This window comes from Schistocerca gregaria, chromosome 11 (assembly GCF_023897955.1).
Source record: "Schistocerca gregaria isolate iqSchGreg1 chromosome 11, iqSchGreg1.2, whole genome shotgun sequence".
NCBI classification, from domain to species: Eukaryota; Metazoa; Arthropoda; class Insecta; order Orthoptera; family Acrididae; genus Schistocerca; species Schistocerca gregaria.
In genome coordinates, this window is record NC_064930.1 from 113,074,820 (window position 1) to 113,100,247 (window position 25,428).

Consider the following 25,428-nt stretch of genomic DNA (forward strand, 5'->3'; position numbering starts at 1 on the left):
ATGTGGTTCATGCACGATGGAGCTCCTGCACATTTCAGTCCAAGTGTTCGTACGCTTCTCAACAACAGATTCGGTGACCGACGGATTGGTAGAGGCGCACCAATTCCGTGGCCTCCACACTCTCCTGACCTCAACCCTCTTGACTTTCATTTGTGGGGGTATTTGAAAGCTCTTGTCTACGCAACCCCAGTACCAAATGTAGACACTCTTCGTACTCGTATTGTGGACGGCTGTGATACAATACGCCATTCTCCAGGGCTGCATCAGCGCATCAGGGATTCCATGCAATGGAGGGTGGATGCGTGTATCCTCGTTAACGGAGGACATTTTGAATATTTCCTGTAACAAAGGGTTTGAAGTCACGCTGGTACGTTCTGTTGCTGTGTCTTTCCATTCCATGATTAATGTGATTTGAAGAGAAGTAATAAAATGAGCTCTAACATGGAAAGTAAGCATTTCCGGACACATGACCACATAACATATTTTCTTTCTTTGTGTGTGAAGAATGTTTCCTGAAAGTTTGGCTGTACCTTTTTGTAACACCCTGTATAATGCACAGAAGGTAATATCAAGCTTCTTCCAGATTTTTGTTTTTGATTTCAGTTGCTCATCAGCTGCCACAAACAATTCCATTGACATTTGAAGAAAAATACTAGTTCGTTTGTTATTGATTTACTCTAACACTGTACTTGAAGATGCTGTATCTATATTTAAAAACAATAAACATGGAAAGATTATAATGCAAAACACTTATTCCAACACCCAATGTACAAATTCAAAAACAGATTGAAGAGTATTGACAGTAACAATACACGAAGAGAAGCTGCAAAATAATAGAAGTAGTAAGCAGCGTATGTTGTTCCGTCTAATAAAAACATAAACCAAAACGTCTGGACAAATTTAAAACTGCAGAACACAAAACCTTTTCATTTTAAAAAAAATCTTTTAAAAACGTGTGTATTTTGTCAGGACCATAGTACTGTTTCAAAGGTTTTTCTTTCCCTCTCTGTTTGTAGTTAATTTGGCTTACTAATTTCTGGAACAATTTTCATCAGTTTTGCGCATGACTCTGCCTTCTTGTGATTATAAAACTGTGCCCCTCTGCAGGCTGCCAATGTATTTCACGCCGTACTGCAACGTGTCGGGCCTGGGGTACGGCAGCAACTTGGAGGAGGACAGCAAGGTGGTGCGCTCGACCGACATGTGGATGGGCAACTGGCGAGTGTGCTTGAGCTCAGCCCAGGAGCACCGCATGTGCACCTTCGACCAGGACTTGCGCGCACCTTGTGTCGGCGACCTCGGTGGCTCCGTACTCTGCGACACCGAGCCCGAGGACAAGTAAGTGCTACTGCTCGTTGCCGCAGTCACATCTTCCTCCCTCTGCGAGTCACTCGAGTAACACTATCCTTTTAAGACACGCTTTCTGGATGAGAGGTAGGTTTGTCCCGTATCCTCCATAAAACCGACCAACGTACGAGGGGCATTTGAAAAGTTCGCCCAAAAATAAAAACTACTTACGTGTTTGGGGTAAACCTTTTTTATTTTTCGACATACCATATTTACTCAAATCTAAACTGCACTCGAATCTAAGCCGCACCTGAAAAATGATATTCGAAATCGAGGTGAAAGAAAAGTTTTTGACCGCACCTGCAAATCGAAACAAAGTAGGTCCATTGTAACATGAGACACAATTTAGGTTGAATGGATAAAGATACAGCTACAGAAGTTTGGTTCGAGTTGGAAGCTTAACAGTTAAGCTTTACCAAGTAGCCACTGCTATGTGTCAGGTGCTCAGTCCGTATTTATATGGGTACCATTCCTTTTTCACGTGCTTTGTCTAGTTTGAATCAATTGCTTATTTTGATTTGATCTGATAAGTGCCATTCTCTTTGTTACCAGTGTTTACACCACTTTAAGCTGAAAGTGCAGTATTGTATTGTCATGCATTGTTTGTCGCATTCTGATAATGAGTGTTTACAACCTGTCACCGCTCGTGGCATGGCTTGCTTTTGTGCACACTACCGCGGCTTACAATAAAAAAAGGAGAGGAATTGTCTCATAAGCAAAACAATGGCAAGAGACTGCTATTTGTCGTTACTTGCATGGCTGGTTTCTTTGATAATGATCAACAACAACCAAATAATAGGCTGCGTATGATAGATGTTCTGAACCAGAGTTTAGTAAAAAATTTTCTCCATTTAAAAACCTTTGCAGACGCTTCTTTAGTACATTACATTCCGCACAGAAATCAGTCACCTAAGATTTAAAAATCTATTCAGTTGCAATGCTTCATTTCTGACTGTATCACTATTCAGCATAAGAATAATACGAATATAAACATGACATTAGTTGTCTCACTCTTGTTTTGTAGTATATTAGGCAGATAGGATTTAAATGAGATAGCAGCAAACATGAAAGAATACACGGCATAATGTTTACATTCTTCTACCTTTTCTTTTAATTTATTTACTGACGCAGAGGTTTTGGCACCAGTATTTATATTTCTGCCTACAAAGCATGTCTGTGTAGCGCTACATATATTCGACGGCGTAAGTTAATTGTGGCGGCACCTACCAAGATTTTTCAGAACTTCCGCTTACTTTGCACTCGATTCTAAGGCACAGGCGGTTTTTTGGATTATAAAAACCGGAAAAAAAGTGCGGCTTAGATTCCAGTAAATACGGTAGTCTCCGTTTAGACTTACATACACTTCGTCCGACGCTGTTCTAATTTGTTGATCCCTTCCAAATAATAGGAATTGTCAAAGTCTGCAAAATAGCGATTAGTTGCTACAATCACTTCCTCGTTTGAATAAAATCTTTGTCCCGCCAGCGATTTCTTCGAATTGGGAAACAAATAGCAAGTGGGAGCAATCGTGGAACCCATCTTGTGGATAGCTTTCTCATGTCCAAATATTTATGCAAAATATTATGTACCCATTCATTCGAGATGCCCACAGCACTAGCAATCTCATGCACCTTAACTCTTTTGTCATCCATCACCATATCACGGATTTTATCAATGATTTCTGGAGTCGTAACCTCCACAGGGCGTCCAGAACGTTCAGCATCACTTGTGCCCATATGGCCACTCAGAAAATTTATTAACTGTTCTAATCGAAGGTGCAGAGTCACCGTAATGTTCATCAAGCTTCTCTTTAGTTTCCTGATGCATTTTGCCTTTCTTAAAGTAATGTTTAATCACCATATGAAATTCTTTTTCGTCCATTTTTGACAATCACTGTATTTCCTTGATTCACGCAAATGCCAAGCACAAAGAAATAGACCAATATGGCTGAAACTAGGTACGCGTTCTTTCCAAACATGCTAACTAACTAAATATGACATGGATATGCGCCGGTGGTGCCATCTCTCGGACTTTGCACAGACTTTTCAAACACCCCTCGTACAGCTCCTGCAGTTATTTCTATATGCCATCCATTTAGCTAAAGTTATCAGCAACAACTTGTATCATAATGTGTGCCCAACCATCTCTTCTTTTCAAATTGTTAAATTCTTCATTAGACTATTTGTTTTTCAGTGACTCATTGCATGAGACATACGTTACTTAAATGATCAAACCACTTGATCTTAAACAGTTACCACATTCTAAAAGCTCATGTCATCTTCTCGATTGTCCACAGTTTGTATCCGCATAGAGCCGAGCTCAGAACATGAATGTTTAACTTTTCATGAATCTTTCTGTGCTACCAGAATTTGCTCTATTGTGCAAATTTTCTTTTGTGGCAAACAACTGCCACATCAAGCTCGTCCTTTACTTCCTTCACTACCTCTTCAATATACAGGGTTGTTCTAAATGATGAACCCATTTTCAAAAATTCGTATGCATTCAAGTACACATCTAAAACGAACAAGCTTTATACCAATGAAAAGAGGAAATTTCAAAGTTTTTGGCAGACGGCAGCTGGCAGGCGGGGAAGGTTTCCGAAGGAGCCGGTAGAGTTCACACAGCAATAGGGTCGTCATTCTATTTCACTGTCAGTTGTGACTTGTGAGTGGATAGTGACTGTGGAGTGCAAGGTTTTCTGCATTCTCGAGTTTACGAAAAGTGAGTTGCAAATTGCAGTGCAGCAGGCATTTTGTACCAAATTCAGTATTCGACTACCAACTCGCAAAAGCATTGGCCATCGGCTTATGCAGTTTAAACAGACTGGGAGTGTGTGCAAAGGAAAAAAGCACGGGCCGACTGTGTGCGTCAGAGGACGATGTCCTAAAAACAAAGATTCCAAGACTTACCAAGCGGGAAAGCGCCGGTAGATAGGCACAATGAATAAAACACACAAACACACACACAGAATTTGAGCTTTCGCAACCGGCGGCTACTTCGTCAGGAAAGAGGGAAGGAAAAGGAAAGATGAAAGGATGTGGGTTTTAAGGGAGAGGGTAAGGAGTCATTCCAATCCCGGGAGCGGAAAGACTTACCTTAGGGGGAAAAAGGATAGGTATATACTCGCGCGCGCGCGCACACACACACACACACACACACACACACACACACACACACACACACACACACACATATCCATCCATACATACACAGACTTACATCATCATTAATTTGAACCCAACAGAGGATGATGTCCGACGGATTCAAGAAAGTTTTGCGCACAGTCCCAGTAAGTATACCAATAGAGCCAGTCAAGAACTTGGAATACCCCAACCAATTGTACGGAAAGTTCTGAGATTGGCGTTTGCTGTACAAGCTCTACCGATTATAACTTGTGCAGGCTCTCAACCCCAATGAAAAACAGAAGCATCTCGCATTTTTGTGGTTATGTGCCAGCAAAGATGGGGGATGACGCATTTCTGCAGCATGTAATTTTTAGTGATGAAGCGACGTTCCAAGCGAGTGGAAAAGTCGACAAACACAGTGTTTGCATATGGGGTTTGGAAAATCCACATTCACTACTGCAACACGAAAGAGACTGACGGGTTCTGTGGCATATCCTGTACAAAGGTTTATGGACCATTTTTCTTTGTGGAAATAATTGTAAAGTTAATCGTGTACCTGGACATGTTGGAACAATGGCTGTCCCCTCAAGTTATGAAAGATTCGCAGGACTTCATTTTCCAACAGGATGGAGCTCCACCCCATTGGCACCGTGATGTACAAGAGTTATTGAATGACACTCTTCCTCAGCAGTGCATTGGTTACAGAGCACTCGAGGACACGGCTCCGCACTTCTGGCCACCGAGATCTCCCACTCTCACACGCTGCGACTATTTTTTACAGGGTTATCTGAAGGAAGCTGTTCACATCCCACATCTTCCAACGGCTCTGAATGATCTGCAGAACCGGATCACTGCTCCCATGCACTCGATAACAGCAGGTATGTTTTCGTGTGTGTGGGACGAGTTTGGCTACTGCATTGACGTTTTCTGTGCAGCCAACGGTGACCACATTGAACATTTATCACATTGAGAATTGTTAAATAATCATTTAAAAAAAACAAATTAATTACAAATTATTAAATTTATTAAATAAATATCAAACATATTAATTGAAACTTCCTCTTTTCATTAGTATAAAATTTGTTCATTTTAGTTTGTGCTTGAATAAATGTAAAGTTTTGAAAATGAGCCCATCATTTAGAATAATCCTGTACAACCCTGCACCACACCTTTCCTGAGTTTAGTCTTTGGCATTATTCTGTCAATGCTGACTGCTTGTACGCTTCGCATAAAGAGTGAACTCTCGTTCTATAGTTCATACCATACTGTTTCAGAAAGTAAAATATTTTATTGTGTTCCACATGATAAAAATTTCCAAATCTAAAAATGTTGTGTACCCTGATAAAGCCGCCCCCCCTCCCTCCCGGCTAGCCATGCAGTCTAACACGCTGCTTCCCGAGCGGAAAGGCATGCCTGTGGATGATTTTTTAAGGCTGTATTCCATGTACCTCTGCAAGTGCGGACTGGTTCCCCTTATTCCGCCTCAGTTATAGTATGTCTGGGATTGCTGCGCAAACACTGTCTCCACATACGTGTATGTCATAATTACTCTACCACGCAAACATTTGTGGTACACTCGTCTGGTATGAGACGTTCCTGGGGGTGGCGGGGCTACACAATAACCCCGACTTTGGAAAGGGGTGGCAGTGGGGTGGGTGGACTGCTGTGAGCTGTTGTGGACCACTGAGGGCTACGATGAGACGAAGCCTCTCTGTTGTTTCTAGGTCCCTGGTTCAATACACACACAATACACCCAGATAAATGAAATGAAATGTCGTGTGGCTAGGGCCGTTCGCCTGGTGCAGGTCTTTCGATTTGACGCCACTTCGGCGACCTGCATGTCGATGGGGATGAAATGATGATGATTAGGACAACACAACACCCAGTCCCCGAGCGGAGAAAATCTCCAACCCAGCCGGGAATCGAACCCGGGCCTTTAGGATTGACAGTCTGTCACGCTGACCACTCAGCTACCGGGGGCGGACCACCCAGATAAAAAATATCTAGACATCTACTAGTGGATGTTAATACAGGATATGTCCAGCCTTCACCTTTGACAACTTGGACTCTGCTCCACTTTCAGTGATGTGTCTGTGAAGGAATGGCAACCTGTTCTTCCTCAAGAGCTGAAACCAGACAATGCAGTGATGATGTACGCTTGGGTCTGGAGTTACCTTGACATTCTAACTTGCTCGAAAAATATTCTGTTAGGTTCAGATCAGGAATCTGGGCAGACTAGTCCATTTCAGAATGTTATTGTCCATAAACTGTGCCTCACACATCTTGCTTTATGGCAGGGAGGGTGTGCTGCAAAATGTATTTATAGCCATCTCCATTTAGCGTTTTCTTCACCTCAACAAGGGGACCACACCCTAACCATACCCCCACACAGTAACACCAGCTCCTCTGTACTTCACCGTTGGCACTACACATTATGGCAGGTAATATTCTCAAGACGTTTATCATACCTGAACTCTCCCACCAGATCGCAACAGGGTATAACGTGACCTGTAACTCCAAATCATTTACTCCATCATCTCCCGTCCAGTTACATCTCTTTGTACCATCTCGAACGTCACTTAGCATCTATTACAAAAATGTGTAGCTCACAAGGCACTGCTCAATCATTGTATGCCATTATTTTGAATCCTCTCTGCACAGTCAGCTGGTGGCATTTTGGAACTCACAGTTGATTCATTCCAGCAATTTCTTGTGATTTTCTTACAAACACTCTATGCAGTGCTCTACAGTGCCTGTCAGTAGGTGAGATATGCCTGGTCTCAGTTTAGCAGTGCTTGTCCATTCACCTTTCCACTTCACAGTCCCATCACCAACGCCTTCGGCAGCTTCAGAAGGGTTGAAATGAAATGCCTCTGTTGGAGGCTACACTACTAATGGAGTATTCAAATATTACAGGATTCTTTTTCCTATTCATCTGCATTAATTTACATCTACTCATCATTGTTCTGTGGAGAGCCTCCTCATTCCTTAGCCTATCTGTCCACCTAATTTTCAACTCCCTTCTATAATGCCACATCTCAAACACTCCAACACTCTTTATTTTCTGGTGTTCCCACAGTCCATGATTTACTATCGTACTACGCTGTGTACTGAACATAAACTCCTCAGATTAAGGCCGATGTTCGATACTGACTGACTTCTCTTGACCAGAAATACCCCTGTCTGTGTTAATCTACTTTTAATGTCTTTGGTTCATTTGTCACATGTTATTTTGCGTCCAAGGCAGCAGATTTTCTTAACTTTCTTTGCTTCGTGGCCACAAATTTTGATGCCACATTTATTGCTAATTTGGTTTCTGATACTCCTCATTACCTTCATCTTTCTTCGGATTACTCTCAGTCCATATTCTGTATTGATAAGATTGGTCATTTCATTTAACAGTCCTGTAACTCTTCACTTCCTCTGAGGATAGCATTGTCATTAGTGAATCTAATCATTGATGTTCTTTCATCCAGAATTTTAATCTCGCCTCTGATTTTTCTGTCATAGTATAGATTGAACAGCAGAAGTGGAAAACTACATTTGTACCTCATGTCCAGTTTACTCGTAGCAAGTCATTCTCGGTCTTCCGTTCTTATTGTTTCCAATTGGTTCTTGTACATACTGTGTATTATTTGTGTTTTCATATAGCATACTCCTATTTTTCTCAGAATTTTGAATATCATCAATAATGTTAAATAGTTGAACGCTTTTTATCCTATGAATGTACCTTAATCTTTCATGAATCGTGCTTCCATTGTGAATAGTAACATTACATCTGCCACTCCGGTGCCAAACTGCTGGTCATGTAACAGATCCTCATGACCCTGTCCATTCCTCCACCCATTTTGACAAGGCTTTTGGCAGAATGAGGATACTCATATGGGGAGTCATCAGCCACCATTGTTGACGATTTTTATTCAGAATTTAAACATTCCTTTAGTTTGAACCGGGGACCCATGATTTTTTGATTACTGTAGTCTGATGATAATAATTTGATCGTCAACACTTCACGTGTTAGCTCGTCTTCCTCCAATCAGAGTGAAATGGGCTTAAAAACTTGATTTGAAATTTATCCATTTTCTTTCTTTAAAAAATATTACAACAAGATCAGCATCAATAAACACAGAAGGTTTAGAATGTACTTTAAAATTCTTTCTTTAAAAAGATTTTATAACGGTATCAATAATCAAGTGCCAGAAGGCTTAGAAATTGCCTTAAAATTTTTGAGTATTACAACAAAATTTTTGAGTATTACAACAAGGTCAAGGTCAATACAGAGGCACAGAACACTTAGAAATATTCCCGTAAAAAAACTGTAACAGGAATAGATCAAGATATTTTACAGTTCTTCCAGAACAATTTAAGAGAGTAAATGCTCCTCTTCACAACATCTAGGCCATGGTGGGGGCTACTCGGAATACAACAAATGTAAAAACAGTGACAGCAAGCTGGCCTGTAGGGGCTAAAACGTCTGGCGAATTGGCAACAATTCCGAATATAGATATGTGGTGAACTAAACTTGCAATAGAGTTTAACTTTGTGAAATTTAGTAACACTCTGATGGCTTGAAACTTTTCTATTTGCACAATTTTGAGTTTTGATTCCAGGTGGTGAAGACAAGCAAGGGCAAATTTAAGGGGAACAGAAAAGAAATTCCCTGAGACACATGTCGCAGTAAGACTAAAAACGTAGGTGATCGATGACCCACAACTGCAACTTGGCATGGAATAGTGATTCCAACAAGGTCCTAGTACTGGCCCCCGCCCACGATCGGACTCGCTCCCTCTCCCGCTGTCAAGTTGGCCGGCTGGTGAGGCAAACGGACAATTTTTCGGATGGACGGACAACCAGGAACTGGGTCAGCATGCAGTATGACTGACTAGCCCAGCCTGCAAAGCCGGCAACCTAATATTAGTGTTAGATCAACTTAGACAGTGTTGTTGTTGTTGTTGTTGTTGTTGCGGTCCTCAGTCCTGAGACTGGTTTGATGCAGCTCTCCATGCTACTCTATCCTTTGCAAGCTTCTTCATCTCCCAGTACCTACTGCAGCCTACATACTTCTCAATCTGCTTTGTGTATGCATTTCTTGGTCTCCCTCTACGATTTTTACCCTCCACGCTGCCCTCCAGTGCTAAATTGGTGATCCCTTGATGCCTCAGAACATGTCCTACCAACCGATCCCTTCTTCTGGTCAAGTTGTGCCACAAACTCCTCTTCTCCCCAATTCTGTTCAATATCTCCTCATTAGTTCTGTGATCTACCCATCTGATCTTCAGCATTCTTCTGTAACACCACATTTCAAAAGCTTCTATTCTCTTCTTGACCAAACTATTTATCGTTCATGTTTCACTTCCATACACGGCTACACTCCATACAAATACATTCAAAAACGACTTCCTCACACTTAAACCTATACTCGATGTTAACAAATTTCTCTTCTTCAGAAACGTTTTCCTTGCCATTGCCAGTCTACATTTCATATCCTGTCTTCCTCGACCATTATCAGTTATTTTGCTCCCCAAATAGCAAAACTACTTTATTACTTTAACTGTCTCATTTCCTAATCTAATTCCCTCAGAATCACCCGACTTAGACTAAATTCCATTATCCTCGATTTACTTTTGTTGTTCATCTTATATACTCCTCTCAAGACACTGTCCATTCCATTCAACTGCTCTTCCAGGTCATTTGCTGTCTCTGACAGAATTACAATGCCATCGGCGAACCTCAAAGTTTTAATTTTTCTCCATGGAGTTTAATACCTACTCTGAACTTTTCTTTTGTTTCCTTTACTACTTGCTCAATATACAGATTGAATATATCAGAGAGAGGCTACAACCTTGTCTCACTCCTTCCCAACCACTGATTCCCTTTCATACCCCCTGCCACCTTCAGGATTTGAAAGAGAGTATTCCAGTCAACATTGTCAAAAGCTTTCTCTAAGTCTACAAATGCTAGAAATGTAGGTTTGCCTTTCCTTAATCTTTCTTCTAAGAAAAGTCGTTGGGTCAGTATTGCCTCACATGTTCCAACATTTCTACAGAATCCAAACTGATCTTCCCCGAGGTCAGCTTCTACCAGTTCTTCCATGCGTCTGTAAAGAATTCGCATTAGTATTTTGCAGCCGTGACTTATTAAACTGATAGTTCTGTAATTTTCACATCTGTCAACACCTGCTTTCTTTGGGATTGAAATTATTATATTCTTCTTGAAGTCTGAGGGAGGGAATTTCACCTGTCCCATACATCTTGCTCACCAGATGGTAGAGTTTTGTCAGGTCTGGCACTCCCAATGCTGTGAGTAGTTCTAATGTTGTCTACTCCCAGTGCCTTGTTTTGACTTAGTTCTTTCAGTGCTCTCTCAAACTCTTCACGCAGTATCCTATCTCCCATTTCATCTTCATCTACATTCTCTTCCATTTCCATAATATTGACCTCAAGTATGTCGCCCTTGTATAGACCCTCTATATACTCCTTCCACCTTTCTGCTTTCCCTTCTTTGCTTAGAACTGGGTTTCCATCTGAGCTCTTGATGTTCATACAAGTGGTTCTCTTGTCTCCAAAGGTCTCTTTAATTTTCCTGTAGGCAGTATCTATCTTACCCCTAGTGAGATAAGCCACTACATCCTTACATTTGTCTTCTAGCCATCTCTGCTTAGCCATTTTGCACTTCCTGTCGATATCATTTTTGAGACATTTGTATTCCTTTATGCCTGCTTCATTTGCTGCATTTTTATTTTTTCTCCTTTCATCAAGTAAATTTAGTATCTCTTCTGTTACCCAAGGATTTCTACTAGCCCTCATCTTTTTACCTACTTTTTTAAGAAATTTGTTCAAAAACAATACAAGATTTTTGACAATAACATTCCTCCTTTAAATATTACATATTTGTGCATATAATTTATGTATTTAAAAATGTAAATAGATACAGGTGTGTCTACAAGTGCAACTTGTGTCAAAATTTCGAAGCAGCTGGTGAATAACTTTCAGGGACTTAAAATTTCAACAAACATAAATTTACATTTTTATTTTACATGTGGTCTGGCTGTCTTGAAGCAATTTTATACAGATCTGTATACACTACTGACCATTAAAATTGCTACACCAAGAAGAAATGCAGATGATTAACGGGTATTCATTGGACAAATATATTATACTAGAATTGACATGTGATTACATTTTCACGCAATTTGGGTGCATAGATCCTGAGAAATCAGTACCCAGAACAACACTTCTGGTCACAATAACAGCCTTGTTACGTCTGGGCATTGAGTCAAACAGAGCTTGGATGGCTTGTACAGGTACAGGTGCCCATGCAGCTTCAACACGATACCACAGTTCATCGAGAGTAGTGACTGATGTATTGTGACGAGCCAGTTGCTCGGCCGCCATTGACCAGACGTTTTCAGTTGGTGAGAGATCTGGAGAATCTGCTGGCCAGGGCAGCAGTCGAACATTTTCTGTATCCAAAAAGGCCCGTACAGGACCTGCAACATGCAGTCGTGCATTATCCTGCTGAAATTTAGAGTTTTGCGGGGATCGAATGAAGGGGTCGTAAAACATCTGAAATGTAACGTCCACTGTTCAAAGTGCCGTCAACGCGACCAAGAGATGAACGAGACATGTAACCAGTGGCAACCCATACCATCACACTTGTTGATACGCCAGTATGGCGATGATGAATACACACTTCCAATTTGTGTTCACTGCGATGTCGCCAAACACAGATGCGACCATCGTGATACTGTAAACGGAACCTGGATTCATCCGAAAAAATGATGTTTTGTCATTCGCGCACCTAGGTTCGTCGTCGAGTACACCATCACAGTCGCTTCTGTCTGTGATGCAGCATCAAGGATAACTGCAATTGTGGTCTCAGAGCTGATAGTCCATGTGGCTGTAAACATCTTTGAACTGTTCGTACAGGTGGTTGTTGTCTTGCAAACGTCCCCATCTGTTGACTCAGGGGTCGAGGCGTGGCTGCATGATCCGTTACAGCCGTGTGGATAAGATGCCTGTCATCTCAACTGCTAGTGATACAAGGCCGTTGGGATACAGCGTGGCAATCTGTATTACCCTCCTGAACCCACCGATTCCATATTCTGCTAACAATCATTGGAGCTCGACCAACGCGAGCAGCAATGTCGTGATACGATAAACTGCAATCGCCATGGGCTACAATCCGACCTTTATCAAAGTCGGAAACGTGATGGTACGGAATTCTCCTCCTTACACGAGGCATCACAAGAATGTTTCACCAGATAAAGTTGGTCAACTGCTGTTTGTGTATGAGAAATTGGTTGGAAATTTTCCTCATGTCAGCATGTTGTATGTGTCGCCTCCAGCGCCAATCTTGTGTGAATGCTCTAAAAAGCTAATCATTTGCATATCACAGAATCATCTGCTTGTCGGTTAAATTTCGCGTCTGCAGCATGTCATCTTCCTGGTGTAGCAATTTTAATGGCCCGTAGTGTAAATACTTACAGAGTAGTCCTTTTATTTTGTATAGAAAAATCGCCACATTAGCTTAGTGTATGTTGCTGTTTCTGCACTAGTGTGTGCAATATTTTCCACAGAGGTGGAAACATTGTTTTGAATAACAAAAAGTGTTTCACAATCAAGTGTCAAAAACTTTCTATCAACAAATGTTAAAAATGTAGATCTGCCGTTCTTTAACCTGTCTTTTAAGGTACACTATGTGATAAAAAGTATCCGGACACCTGGCTGAAAATGACTTAAAAATTCGTGGTGCTCTCCATCAATGATGCTGGAATTCAATGTGGTGTTGGTCCACTCTTAGCCTTGACAGCTTCCGCTCTTACAGGCATATGCTCAATCAGGTGCTGGGAGGTTTCTTGGGAAATGGCAGCCCATTATTCACGGAGTGCTGCAGTTAGGAGAGGTATCGATGTCGGTCGGTAAGGCCTGGTATGAACCGGCGTTAAAAAACAGTTCAGGTCAGGACTCTGTGCAGGCCAGTCCGTTACAGGAATGTTATTGTCATGTAACCACTCCGCCACGGGCCGTGCAATAATGAACAGGTGCTCGATCATGTTGAAAGATGCAATCACCAACCCCGAATTACTCTTCAACAGTGGGAAGCAAGAAGGTGCTTAAAACATCAATGTAGGCCTGTGCTGTGATAATACTATGCGAAACAATAGGGAATGCAAGCCCACCTCCATGAAAAACATGACAACACCTTTACACCACCACCTCTGAATTTTACTGTTGACACTACACACGCTGGCAGATTATGTTCACCGGGCATTCGCCATACCCACACCCTGCCATTGGATCGCCACATTACACCAAGCAGGGCATCGTTTGGCATTTACCAGCATGATGTGTGGCTTATGAGCAGCTGCTCGACCAAGAAATCCAAGTTTTCTCACCTTCCGCCTAACTGTCACAGTACTTGCTTTGAATCCTGATGCAGCTTGGAATTCCTGTGCGACGGTCTAGATAGATGTCTGCCTATTACACGTTATGACCCTCTTCAATTGTCGGCGGCGGTCTCTGTCAATCAATAGACGATGTTGACCTATACGCTTTTGTGCTGTATGTGTCCCTTCACGTTTCCACGTCACTATCACATTGAGAGTAATAGACCTAGGAATGTTCAGGAGTGTGGAGCTCTTGCGTACAGACATATGACACAAGTGACACCCAATCTGCGAGTTCTGTGGACTGCCCCATTCTGCTGTCTCATGATGTCTAATGACTATGGAGGTCACTGATACCGAGTACCTGACAGTAGGTGGCAGCACAATGCACCTAATATGAAAAACATATGTTTTTGAGGGTGTCCAGATACTTTTGACCACATATTGTAAGTTGTAGTATCAGAATTACCTTATATGTTTGTGCATTTTGCCAGAACCGAGACTGGTTTGCTTCTACCAGTTTTCTAGTCTTCTGAAACTAATTCATGTTAGTATTTTAATTCCAATAATAATATTTATTCATCCTTTGATCATTCTGTACAGTGACATGTACTATGACCTGTGGTTGACGGTTCAGTAATATTCAGACCTGTCAGCACTGGCCTTCTTTGCTACTATAAGTACTGTCAAAAGACCCTTAACAAATGCTAGGAACTTGTGTATGTAATTAAATGAACATGCGGAAAAGGGAATCTTTCAACTGAGAATTAAAAATGTTGGATTTGCAATTCTCATTTTCCAATTCTTTGGTAGCCTCTAAAAAATAGAACTGTAAGATAAGTGCACACCAATATTTAAACAAGTGTTATCCAAGTGCAGATCACTTTTCTGTTCAGTGTTCACTAAACCAACAAACTCTTAATATTTTGATTCAGTGCAGAGGTGAAGACAAATGTGCCAAAAACGTCGTGTGATGACACGTTGGCCTTACGTGGCCTAAACATGTTGCAAGGTAACTCCAATTGACCCAATGCACAAATGTGTTACCACAGTTTTAATGGATTAATTTGAGCAGAGTTCAGCAGAAAATTACATTAAATAAAGGAAGTTCTTTCTGGAACGCAGTATTTATCGAATACTAAAAGGAAAAATCAGGAGTTGGCCAAAATTTCCACTCCCCCCCCCCTTCCACACACACACGCCTACCCATTCTGATTCTGTGTGAGTAATATATAGAAAAATTGTGTTGCCATTTTGTAATTTATTTGTATTTTTGTATCTTGTTGCAGATTGTATGGTATAATATCAGAGGTTGGGTACAGCGGACGTGAGGAGCAGCCAGATCATTGCAAAATTCCGGGTCGTGCCAGTGGTTTTCAGTTTGTTGGATTTTATGCGTGAGTACACCTATAATTTTAATTATGCTGAAAACAGTTTGGCAAACAGACTGCAGTCACAAGCATTATGTTGAGAAACTTGTGGCCATCATACTTGCCTTGCCTTCTTTGGCAATATTGAATGATAAAACTTTATTATGAGTAAATTTGTGTGGTGTAGTTTTTACTAGACTGTCTTTAGCTCACCCATGGAATCTGAGTAAGCATTTAATGTAAATTCTTAAAAAAGTTAGTAAGGGCTCTGTTACAATCTCAGTTATGATTTATGTAAAGATCACCACCTTACAAGGCATGATACTACTGGTGCATACAGCAGGCTGTGTTGGAATAACGAGTGTAACAAACTTCCAAAACACTTAAAACATTCAATAGGAAGCAAGATTGAAGTAGTTTGTAACTAATAAGTATTTTTCATGCGATTAAAATATTCCTTTCAGATGAATAGACCTAGACTGTCTTAACTTCTACAGATTACAAGTAATTGAGATACACTGAGGTGAAAAAAATCATAGGATAGCAATATGTACGTATACAAATGGTGGTAGTATTTCATACACAAGATATAAAAGGGCAGTGTATTGATGGAGCTGTCATTTGTACTCAGGTGACTCGTGAAAAGGTTTCCCGACGTGATTATGGCTGCACGACAGGAGTTAATGTGTTCCCTGCTAAAGAAGATTGTCTCACCTGTATTGCATATCGGCCCACTGGTGACCTAACAAAAACTCCACTGAAATGTGGCTCGGGTCACCAGTGTCCCGAACTCCGTGAGTGTAATTATACCTGTGATAGACATCACTTCACTGTGTAGATGCTTGCTGGGCTGTCTGTAACAAAGGGGGCTTATTGCTGTGTAAACTGCTGCAGTAGTGGACAGGTAGACCGAAAACTACTTTTTTCCATACTGCTCTATTTGGTAAACACATGCCTTCCAGAAACAATAAAAAATAATCATTTTCTTGTAGTTGCCAAAGTTCACCAACAGCTATCTACAGCAACATCAAGGTGTCACAATTCAGAACTTGTTAGGTTTGACACTGACAAGCTAAATGATGAAAACTTTGGTACATGACAGAAATTTCAAATAGGTTTGATGCTCTCAGGACACATGAAGATCAAGATGAGGATGTAAATAAACAGTGGATCACTGTGAGGAATAATATCAAAGAGGCAGCGAACGTCACAATAGGTACAATTAAGAAGAACAGGAGGAAACCGTGGTCTGATGAGGAATGCAAGAAATTGGTAGCGGAAAGAAGAAAAGCGCGATTATATTGGGATAGAATGGGAGACAGAAAACGAGAGGAGTTCTTGAACATGAGAAGGAAAGTTGGTCGTAGGATACAGGCAAAGAAGAGGGATTACTTGAACGATAAAATTATAAATAATGGAAACAAACAGTAAAACAAAAAACATTAGGGACTTTACCTAGACATAAACGGATATAGGAAGGGGTTCAAGGATTTCAAGGATAGGACAAATGCACTTCGAGGGGATGCCAGGGGAATACTGACAGACCTCAGTGCAATATTAAGTAAATGGAGGGTGTATTTTGAGCATCTATTAAATGTACACCAGGAAGCAGTGAAATGAGCAGGCGTATGAAATACAAACAGCGGAACCCCAGGTACCTGAGCCAACGTCATTGTTGTTGTCCTCAGTCCTGAGACTGGTTTGATGCAGCTCTTCATGCTACTCTATCCTGTGCAAGCTTCTTCATCCCCAGTACTTACTGCAACCTACGTCCTTCTGAATCTGCTTAGTATATTCATCTCTTGGTCTCCCTCTATGATTTTTACCCTCCACACTGCCCTCCAATACTAAATTGTGATCCCTTGATGATCCCTTGATGTCTCAGAAAATGTCCTACCAACCGGTCCCTTCTTCTTGTCAAGTTGTGCCACAACCTCCTTTTCTCTCCAATTCTATTCAATACCTCCTCATTAGTTATGTGATCTACCCATCTAATCTTCAGCATTCTTCTGTAGCACCACATTTCGAAAGCTTCTATTCCCCTCTTGTCCAAACTATTTATCGTCCATATTTCACTTGCATACATGTCTACACTCCATACAAATACTTTCAGAAATGACTTCCTGATACTTAAATCTATACTCGATGTTAACAAATTTCTCTTCTTCAGAAACGCTTTCCTTGCCATTTCCAGTCTACATTTTATATCCTCTCTACTTCGACCATCAGTTATTTTGCTCCCCAAATAGCAAAACTCCTTTACTACTTTAAGTGTCTCATTTCCTAACCTAATTCCCTCAGCATCACTCGACTTAATTCTACTTCATTCCATTATCCTCATTTTGCTTTTGTTGATGTTCATCTTCTATCCTACTTTCAAGACCTGTCCATTCCATTCAACTTCTCTTCCAAGTCCTTTGCTGTCTCTAACAGAATTACAATTTCATCGGCGAACATCAACGTTTTTATTTCTTCTCCATGGACTTTAATACCTACTCCGAATTTTTCTTTTGTTTCCTATCCATCTGATCTTTGCTGAGGTCGGCTTCTACCAGTTTTTCCATTCGTCTGTAAAGATTTCGCATTAGTATTTTGCAGCTGTGAATTATTAAACTGATAGTTTGGTAATTTTCACATCTGTCAACACCTGCTTTCTTTGGGATTGGAATTATTATTTATATATATTTATATAGTCTGAGGGTATTTCACCTGTCTCACACATCTTGCTTACCAGGTGGTAGAGTTTTGTAAGGCCTGGCTCTCCCAAGGCTGTCAGTAGTTCTAATGGAATGTTGTTTACCCCCCGGGGCCTTGTTTCGGCTCAGGTCTTTCAGTGCTCTGTCAAACTCTTCACGCAGTATCGTATTTCCCATTTCATCTTCATGTACATCCTCTTCCATTTCCATAATGTCCTCAAGTACGTCGCCCTTGTATAGACCCTCTATATACTCCTTCCACCTTTCTGCTTTCCCTTCTTTGCTGAGAACTGGGCTCTTGGTATTCATACAAGAGGCTCTCTTTTCTCCAAAGGTCTCTTTAATTTTCCTGTAGGCAGTATCTATCTTACCCCTAGTGAGATAAGCCTCTACATCCTTACATTTGTCCTCTAGCCACCCCTGCTTAGCCATTTTGCACTTCCTGTCGATCTCATTTTTGAGACGTTTGTATTCCCTTTTGACTGCTTCAGTTACTGCGTTTTTATATTTTCTCCTTTCATCAATTAAATTCACTATCTCTTTTGTTACCCAAGGATTTCTACTAGACCTCGTCTTTTTACCTACTTGATCCTCTGGTGCCTTCACTACGTCATCCCTCAGAGCTACCCATTCTTCTTCTACTGTATTTCTTTCCCCCATTCCTGTCAATTGTTCCCTTATGCTCTCCTTGAAACTTTGTACAACCTCTGGTTCTTTCAGCTTATCCAGATCCCATGTCCTTAAATTCCCAACTTTTTGTAGTTTCTTCAGTTTTAATCTGCAGGTCATAACCAATAGATTGTGGTCAGAGTCCACATCTGCCCCTGGAAATGTCTTACAACTTAAAACCTGGTTCCTAAATCTCTGTCTTACCATTATATAATCTATCTGATACCTTTTAGTATCTCCAGGATTCTTCCATGTATACAACCTTCTTTTATGATTCTTGAACCAAGTGTTAGCTATGATTAAGTTATGCTCTGTGCAAAATTCTACCAGACAGCTTCCTCTTTCATTTCTTAGTCCCAATCCATAATCACCTACCATGTTTCCTTCTCTCCCTTTTCTTACTGACGAATTCCAGTCACCCATGACTATTAAATTTTCGTCTCCCTTCACTACCTGAATAATTTCTTTTATCTCATCATACATTTCATCAATTTCTTCATCATCTGCAGAGCTAGTTGGCATATAAACTTGTACTACTGTAGTAGGCATTGGCTTTGTGTCTATCTTGGCCACAATAATGCGTTCACTATGCTGTTTGTAGTAGCTTACCTGCACTCCTATTTTTTTATTCATTATTAAACCTACTCCTGCATTACCCCTATTTGATTTAGTGTTTTTAACCCTGTAGTCACCTGACCAGAAGTCTTGTTCCTCGTGCCACTGAACTTCACTAATTCCCACTATGTCTAACTTCAACCTATCCATTTCCCATTTAAATTTTCTAACCAACCTGCCTGATTAAGGGATCTGACATTCCACGCTCCGACCTGTAGAACACCAGTTTTCTTTCTCCTGTTAACGACATCCTCTTGAGTAGTCCCCGGGCAGAGATCCGAATGGGGAACTATTTTACCTCCAGAATATTTTACCCAAGAGTGCGCCATTATCATTTAACCATACAGTAAAGCTGCATGCCCTTGGGAAAAATTACGGCTGTAGTTTCCCCTTGCTTTCAGCCGTCCGCAGTACCAGCACAGCAAGGCCGTTTTGGTTAGTGTTGCAAGGCCAGATCAGTCAATCATCCAGACTGTTGCCCCTGCAACTACTGAAAAGGCTGCTGCCTCTCTTCAGGAACCACACTTTAAAGGAAGTAAGAGATGCAATCAACAAATTGAAAAACCATCAAGCACCAGGATCAGATTACATAACTGCAGAATTAGTTAAAAATGGGGGACAGAAATCGGTGGAAGTAGTTCACAAAGTATGGAACTCAGATATGATACCTGAAAAGTGGCAGGAGTCAATTCTGAAGAGTGGCAGGAGTCGATTCTGATCCCAATTTTTAAGAAAGGCGACAAAATGGATTGTAGTAATTATAGAGGGATATTGCTATTACCAGTATGTTCCAAAATATTCTCCAATATTCTGCTAAGCAGGCTTACACCAGATGCAGATGAAATTGTGGGGGATTACCAAGCCCACTTTTGGAGGAACAGATCAACTATAGACCAAATATTCACCCTCCGTCAAATTTTGGAAAAGAAATGGGAATACAATAAACCAGTTCATAATCTTTTCATAGATTTTACAAAATCATATGATTCAGTATTGCAGTCAAAATTTTGGAACTTGGAATACCAAAGAAGTATGTTAGATTTATAGAAGCTAGTTTGAAAAACACAAAAGGTAGAGTGCTCGTGGGGAAATTGGAGTCAGAAGAATTTGTAATAAAGAACAGACTTAAGCAGGGAAATGCCCTGTCTCCACTACTTTTTAATTTAGTCCTAGAATATATTGTACGAATTGGCAGCAGATAATTCAGAGGGTTTGGAGTTAAATGGAAATATCAAGATATTAAGGTATGCAGATGATCTAAACATCATTAGAGATAGGAAAGAATCTGTAACAGCAAATGCGAGTGCATTAATCGAGGCTAGTGAAGAAGATGTAGATCTAAGGATAAGTGAAGACAAAACTAAATATCTGGTTACTACTAGAATGCCAACAGCAGTAGATCAGGAAATGTTAAGAGTTGGAGACATTCAGTTTGAAAAAGTGAACACATTTAAGACATCACTTCGAGAAATAAAATTGAATCCGAACTGAAGAAGAGATTACGGGCGGGAAATGTGTGCTACTTCTCACCGAATACATTACTTTCATCACAGATATCATCTAGGAATTTGAATATTAGAATATACAAAACTATTATTCTACCAGTTATGCTGTATGAGTGTGAGACTTGGCCTCTCACTGTGCAAAATGAAAAACAAAATTTTGAGGCAAATTTTCAGAGCAAAAGGGAAGACATTAGCGGAGAGTGGCACAAACTGCATAACGAAGAGGTTCACGAACCCTATTCAAGCCCTGACATAATCAGTATTATTGAATCACGTAGGCTGTGATGGGCGGGTCGCGTAGCTCAAATGGATGAGGGCAGGGCAGCACGCAGAGTACTGGTAGGGCACCTAGGGGGAAAACGTCCTGTGGGGAGACCGAGGCGTAGATGGGAGGACAATGTGAAGGCTGATTTGAGGAGCCTAGGTATTGAAGGTGAATGGAAGGAAGTAGCCCAAGACAAGGAAGGACAGATGGTGAAAATACGTTGCTGCGGTAATGGACTCTCGAATCCAGTATGACCAGTGTGTGTGTGTGTGTGTGTGTGTGTGTGTGTGTGTGTGTGTGTGTGTGTAAACTTTGCACACTTTTAACAATTGAAAAGTCATTCTTGATTTTATTATCTCTTGCTCTTTTTGATTTTTAAAGGACATTTTACCCTAGTAATTTATATGGAAAACACGTAAGCAACTGAACATACAAAATAATAATTATTAACGTAACCTTCACACTGTTTAAGCACTACAATCTTAAAAAGTCATTCCTGTGTGTGGTTTTCACTGAAACAACTGATGCATATTTTACGTTGTCTCCTGGGCAGTCGTTGCAGAAGGTTGTAACTTTCTCAGTTTTGTTGTCTGCTGCTTGTTTGCGTTTCTGAGCGAAAATCCTATTGTAGCACAATCTGCAGTGTCGCCGAAATTTCATTGGTGGCCCCTCAATTTTTCCCAAAGTATGAACTTACTTTCCTGATGTTGGAGTGGCACAGACAGGATACCTACATAAATGCAATGCAATGGACTCTGAAAGTTTGAAGTGATGTTCTTGTCCTTGAGGTGCTCTATTTACACTGCAGAATCCAAGCATTTACAATAAAGGTACCTAGTACAGTGTGTTAACTGTAAGACGGCTGAGCTGCAATGGGAGTGCGGGGAGAGGAGGAAGCAAGCATTGCCTGGCGAGGGGAGGGGAGCCGTTGGGGGGGGGGGGGGGGGGGGGGGGGACAAGGCATGCCTACCAGTTGCAGTGCTGGCACTACAAATTGTGCGTCATGCTTACACGAAAGCAGACGAAAGACTTGGAAGTAGAACTCACTTTAAATGTTGTTTGTAAACGAAACTGAAATCGTCATGTATATTAAAATCTATATATATATATATATAAATGAATGTATGTATGTTTGTCTACTATGCGCTCACAAACCATTCATCTGATTGCAATAAAACTTTGGTAAGTTGTTCTCCAAACGCCTGAAAAAAGTAATGGAAGCAATTTTTTCTGCTCCCTTTCCCCTTTGCGGCATTCAATCACACGCAATATAATTTTGCGAGCATCGCTACGTAATACTGGTTTCCTTCTAACCTTAGCCCTACCAGTAGGGGTTGTTGGAGACTCCCAAGATGGGCCAGCAACTGCCTCTTCACTCATTTTGATGATGTTTAGCACAATTGGACGATAAAAACACACAGAACAGTACAGCGCAAAACAGACGACAATTGCTACCTCGTACAACACAGTCAGCTACGTAATGTTGGCAGCAGTTGCAACTGCGTGCCTACCGAAGCCTCCCAACATTTACCGACTTCTACCGATTCAGGACTAGGGAGAAGTCTGCCATCTAAAAGTTTACACACTGTAGAAGTTCAGTTGCAACTCTTCTGCACCATTTCACCCCCTTTCTCAATGGTGAATAACATGAAGACATCCAGCCATTGAGATCAATATCCTTAGGAAGTCCTGCTCTCTTTGGACAAATTGGTCCACAGAGAAGCATATTTTTATCTAACTTACGTACTGGAGAAATGATTGTATAGAAATTGCCAGCATAAAGAATGCAACCTTTTCCAAAAAGAGGTTTTCACATTTTCATAGCAATAACCTCAGTGTGACCTGCGCCTTTCAGTTCGTCATCTTTCCCTTGATAGATATGCAAGGCAAAAGTGCAACCTTCCTCTGTACAAACCTTGTACAGCTTTAGAGCATACTTGTGAGACTTGTTAGGGATGTGCTGCCCAAAAATCAGTCTTCCACTCCAAGGAATCATAGATTCATCAGTTACCACAAAAATCAATCTTCCTCCCCAAGGAATCATAGATTCATCAATTACTCCATATTTTCAGGAGTTATGGCGTTTTTAAAGTTAGTCTGCAAATGTTCATCTGACGACTGTACTTTGTAAGTCCTGCCGTTTGTTTTTAGAGGCATTATTATCAGCAAAAGGCCAGCCAGGTAATCGTGCCAGAAAATGATCACAAGACTTAGTGGCTTTTATAACTTTATTTTCACACAGTGGATTCTTTGAATAATAAAGTGAAATTTCTATAACCTTATTTAACCACATAATTAGAGTGCACCTGTGGTCTAGGGGTAGCATTTTTGATTCATAATCAAAATGTCTTTGGACCCGGGTTCGAATCCTGACGCTGTTTAAATTTTGATTAATAATCAGCATTGGTGGCTGAGGACTTCCGGCATAAGGAGTCACCCCTCATTCTGCCAGCGGCCTTGTCAAAGAGGGTGTGGGAGTGGACAGAGGCTCAGGGCACTCTCTTGTTCTTGCAGTGGGAAACTGCCCCTAAGGGCAGAAGAATCAACAATAATCAACGGCATGAGGATGCAGAATACAATGGAAACCACTGCATTAAAGACAAGTTACGTATATCCACAGGACATGTGGCCTGTAATCAAAGAAGTGTCACGATGATCTTTCTATTGGCAAAAGATTCCGTAATAGTCCCGCATTCAGATCTCCAGGAGCGGATTGACAAGGGGGAGGTTACCATGAGAAAAATATTGAATAATCAACAGAAGGATAACGTTCTACAAGTCACAGCATGGAATGTCAGAAGCTTGAATAAGGTAGGGAAACTAGAAAATCTGAAAAGAGAATTGCAAAGGCGCAATCTAGATCTAGTAGAGGTCAGTGAAGTGAAGTGGAAAGAAGTCAAGGATTTCTGTTCAGATGAGTATAGGGTAATATCAACAGCAGCAGAAAATGGTATAACGGGAGCAGGATTCGTTATGAATTGGAGGTAGGGCAGAGAGTGTTCCTGTGAACGGTTCAGCGATAGGGTTGTTCTTATCAGAATCAACAGTACACCAACACTGACAACGATAGTTGATGTGTACATACCAACGTCGCAAGCTGAAGATGAAGAGATGAAGTGTATAAGGAAATTGAAGGGGTAATATGGCATGTAAAGGGATATGAAAATCTAATAGTCATGGGCGACTGGAATGCAGTTGTAGGGGAAGGAGCAGAAAAGAAGGTTATAGGAGAATATGGGCTTGGGAAAAGAAACGAGAGAGGAGAAAGACTAATTGAGTTCTGTAACAAGTTTCATGTAGTAGTAGCAAATACTCTGTTCAAGAATAACAAGAGGTGGAGGTATACTTGGAAAAAGGCCGGGTGATATGGGAACATTTCAGTTAGATTAAATCACAGTCAGATAGAGATTCTGAAATGAGATACTAGATTGTAAGGTGTACCCAGGAGTAGACATAGACTCAGGTCACAATATAGTAGTGATGAAGAGTAGGCTGAAGTTCAAGACATTAGTCAGGAAGAATCTATACGCAAAGAAGCGGGATACGGAAGATCTAAGGAAAGATGAGATACGTTTGAAGTTCTCTAACGCTATAGATACAGCAATAAGGAATAGCGCAGTAGGCAACACAGTTGAAGAGGAATGGACATCTCTAAAAAGGGTCATCACAGAAGTTGGGAAGGAAAACATAGGTACAAAGAAGGTAGCTGTGAAGCAACCATGGGTAACGGAAGAAATACTTCAGTTGATAGATGAAAGGAGGAAGTACAAATATGTTCCAGGAAAATCAGGAATACAGAAATACAAGTCGCTGAGGAATGGAATAAAAAGGAAGTGCAGGGAAGCAGAGATGAAATCACTGCAGGAAAAATGTGAAGACATTGAAAAAGATGTGATTGTCGGAAGGACAAACTCAGCGTACAGAAAAGTCAAAACAGCCTTCAGTGACATTAAAAGCAAGGATGATAAATTTAAGAGTGCAATGGGAATTCCATTGTCAAATGAAGAAGAGAGAGCGGATAGGTGGAGAGAATACATTCAAAGCCTTTATAAGGGGGAGTCCATTTAGAAGAGACAGGGGATGCAATATTACAATCAGAATACAACAAAGCTTTGGGGGACTTAAGATCAAATAAAGCAGTTGGGATAGATAATCCATCAGAATTTCTAAAATCATTGGGGGGGGGGGGGGGGGGGGGGAAGTGGCAACAAAATGACTATTCACGTTGGTGTGTAGAATGTATGAGTCTGGCGACATACCATCTGACTTTTGGAAAAACATCATCCACGGAATTCTGAAGACGGCAAGAGCTGACAAGTGCAAGAATTATCGCACAGTCAGCTTAACAGTTCATGCATCGAACCTGCTTACAAGAATAATATACAGAAGAACAGAAAAGAAAATTGAGAATGCACTAGGTGACGATCAGTTTGGCTTTAGGAAAAGTA

General features: G+C 40.9%; 1 protein-coding gene across 1 annotated transcript in view; it reads left to right on the forward strand.

Moving 5' to 3' along the window:
• The window catches only part of LOC126295296 (trypsin-1-like), a 198,155-nt gene that overhangs the window by 79,820 nt on the left and 92,907 nt on the right, over positions 1–25,428 (forward strand). The window contains exons 4-5 of the mRNA XM_049987731.1: positions 1,108–1,338; positions 15,150–15,257. Coding sequence (XP_049843688.1) covers positions 1,108–1,338; positions 15,150–15,257 — 339 coding nt within the window. The remainder of the gene's footprint in view (positions 1–1,107; positions 1,339–15,149; positions 15,258–25,428) is intronic.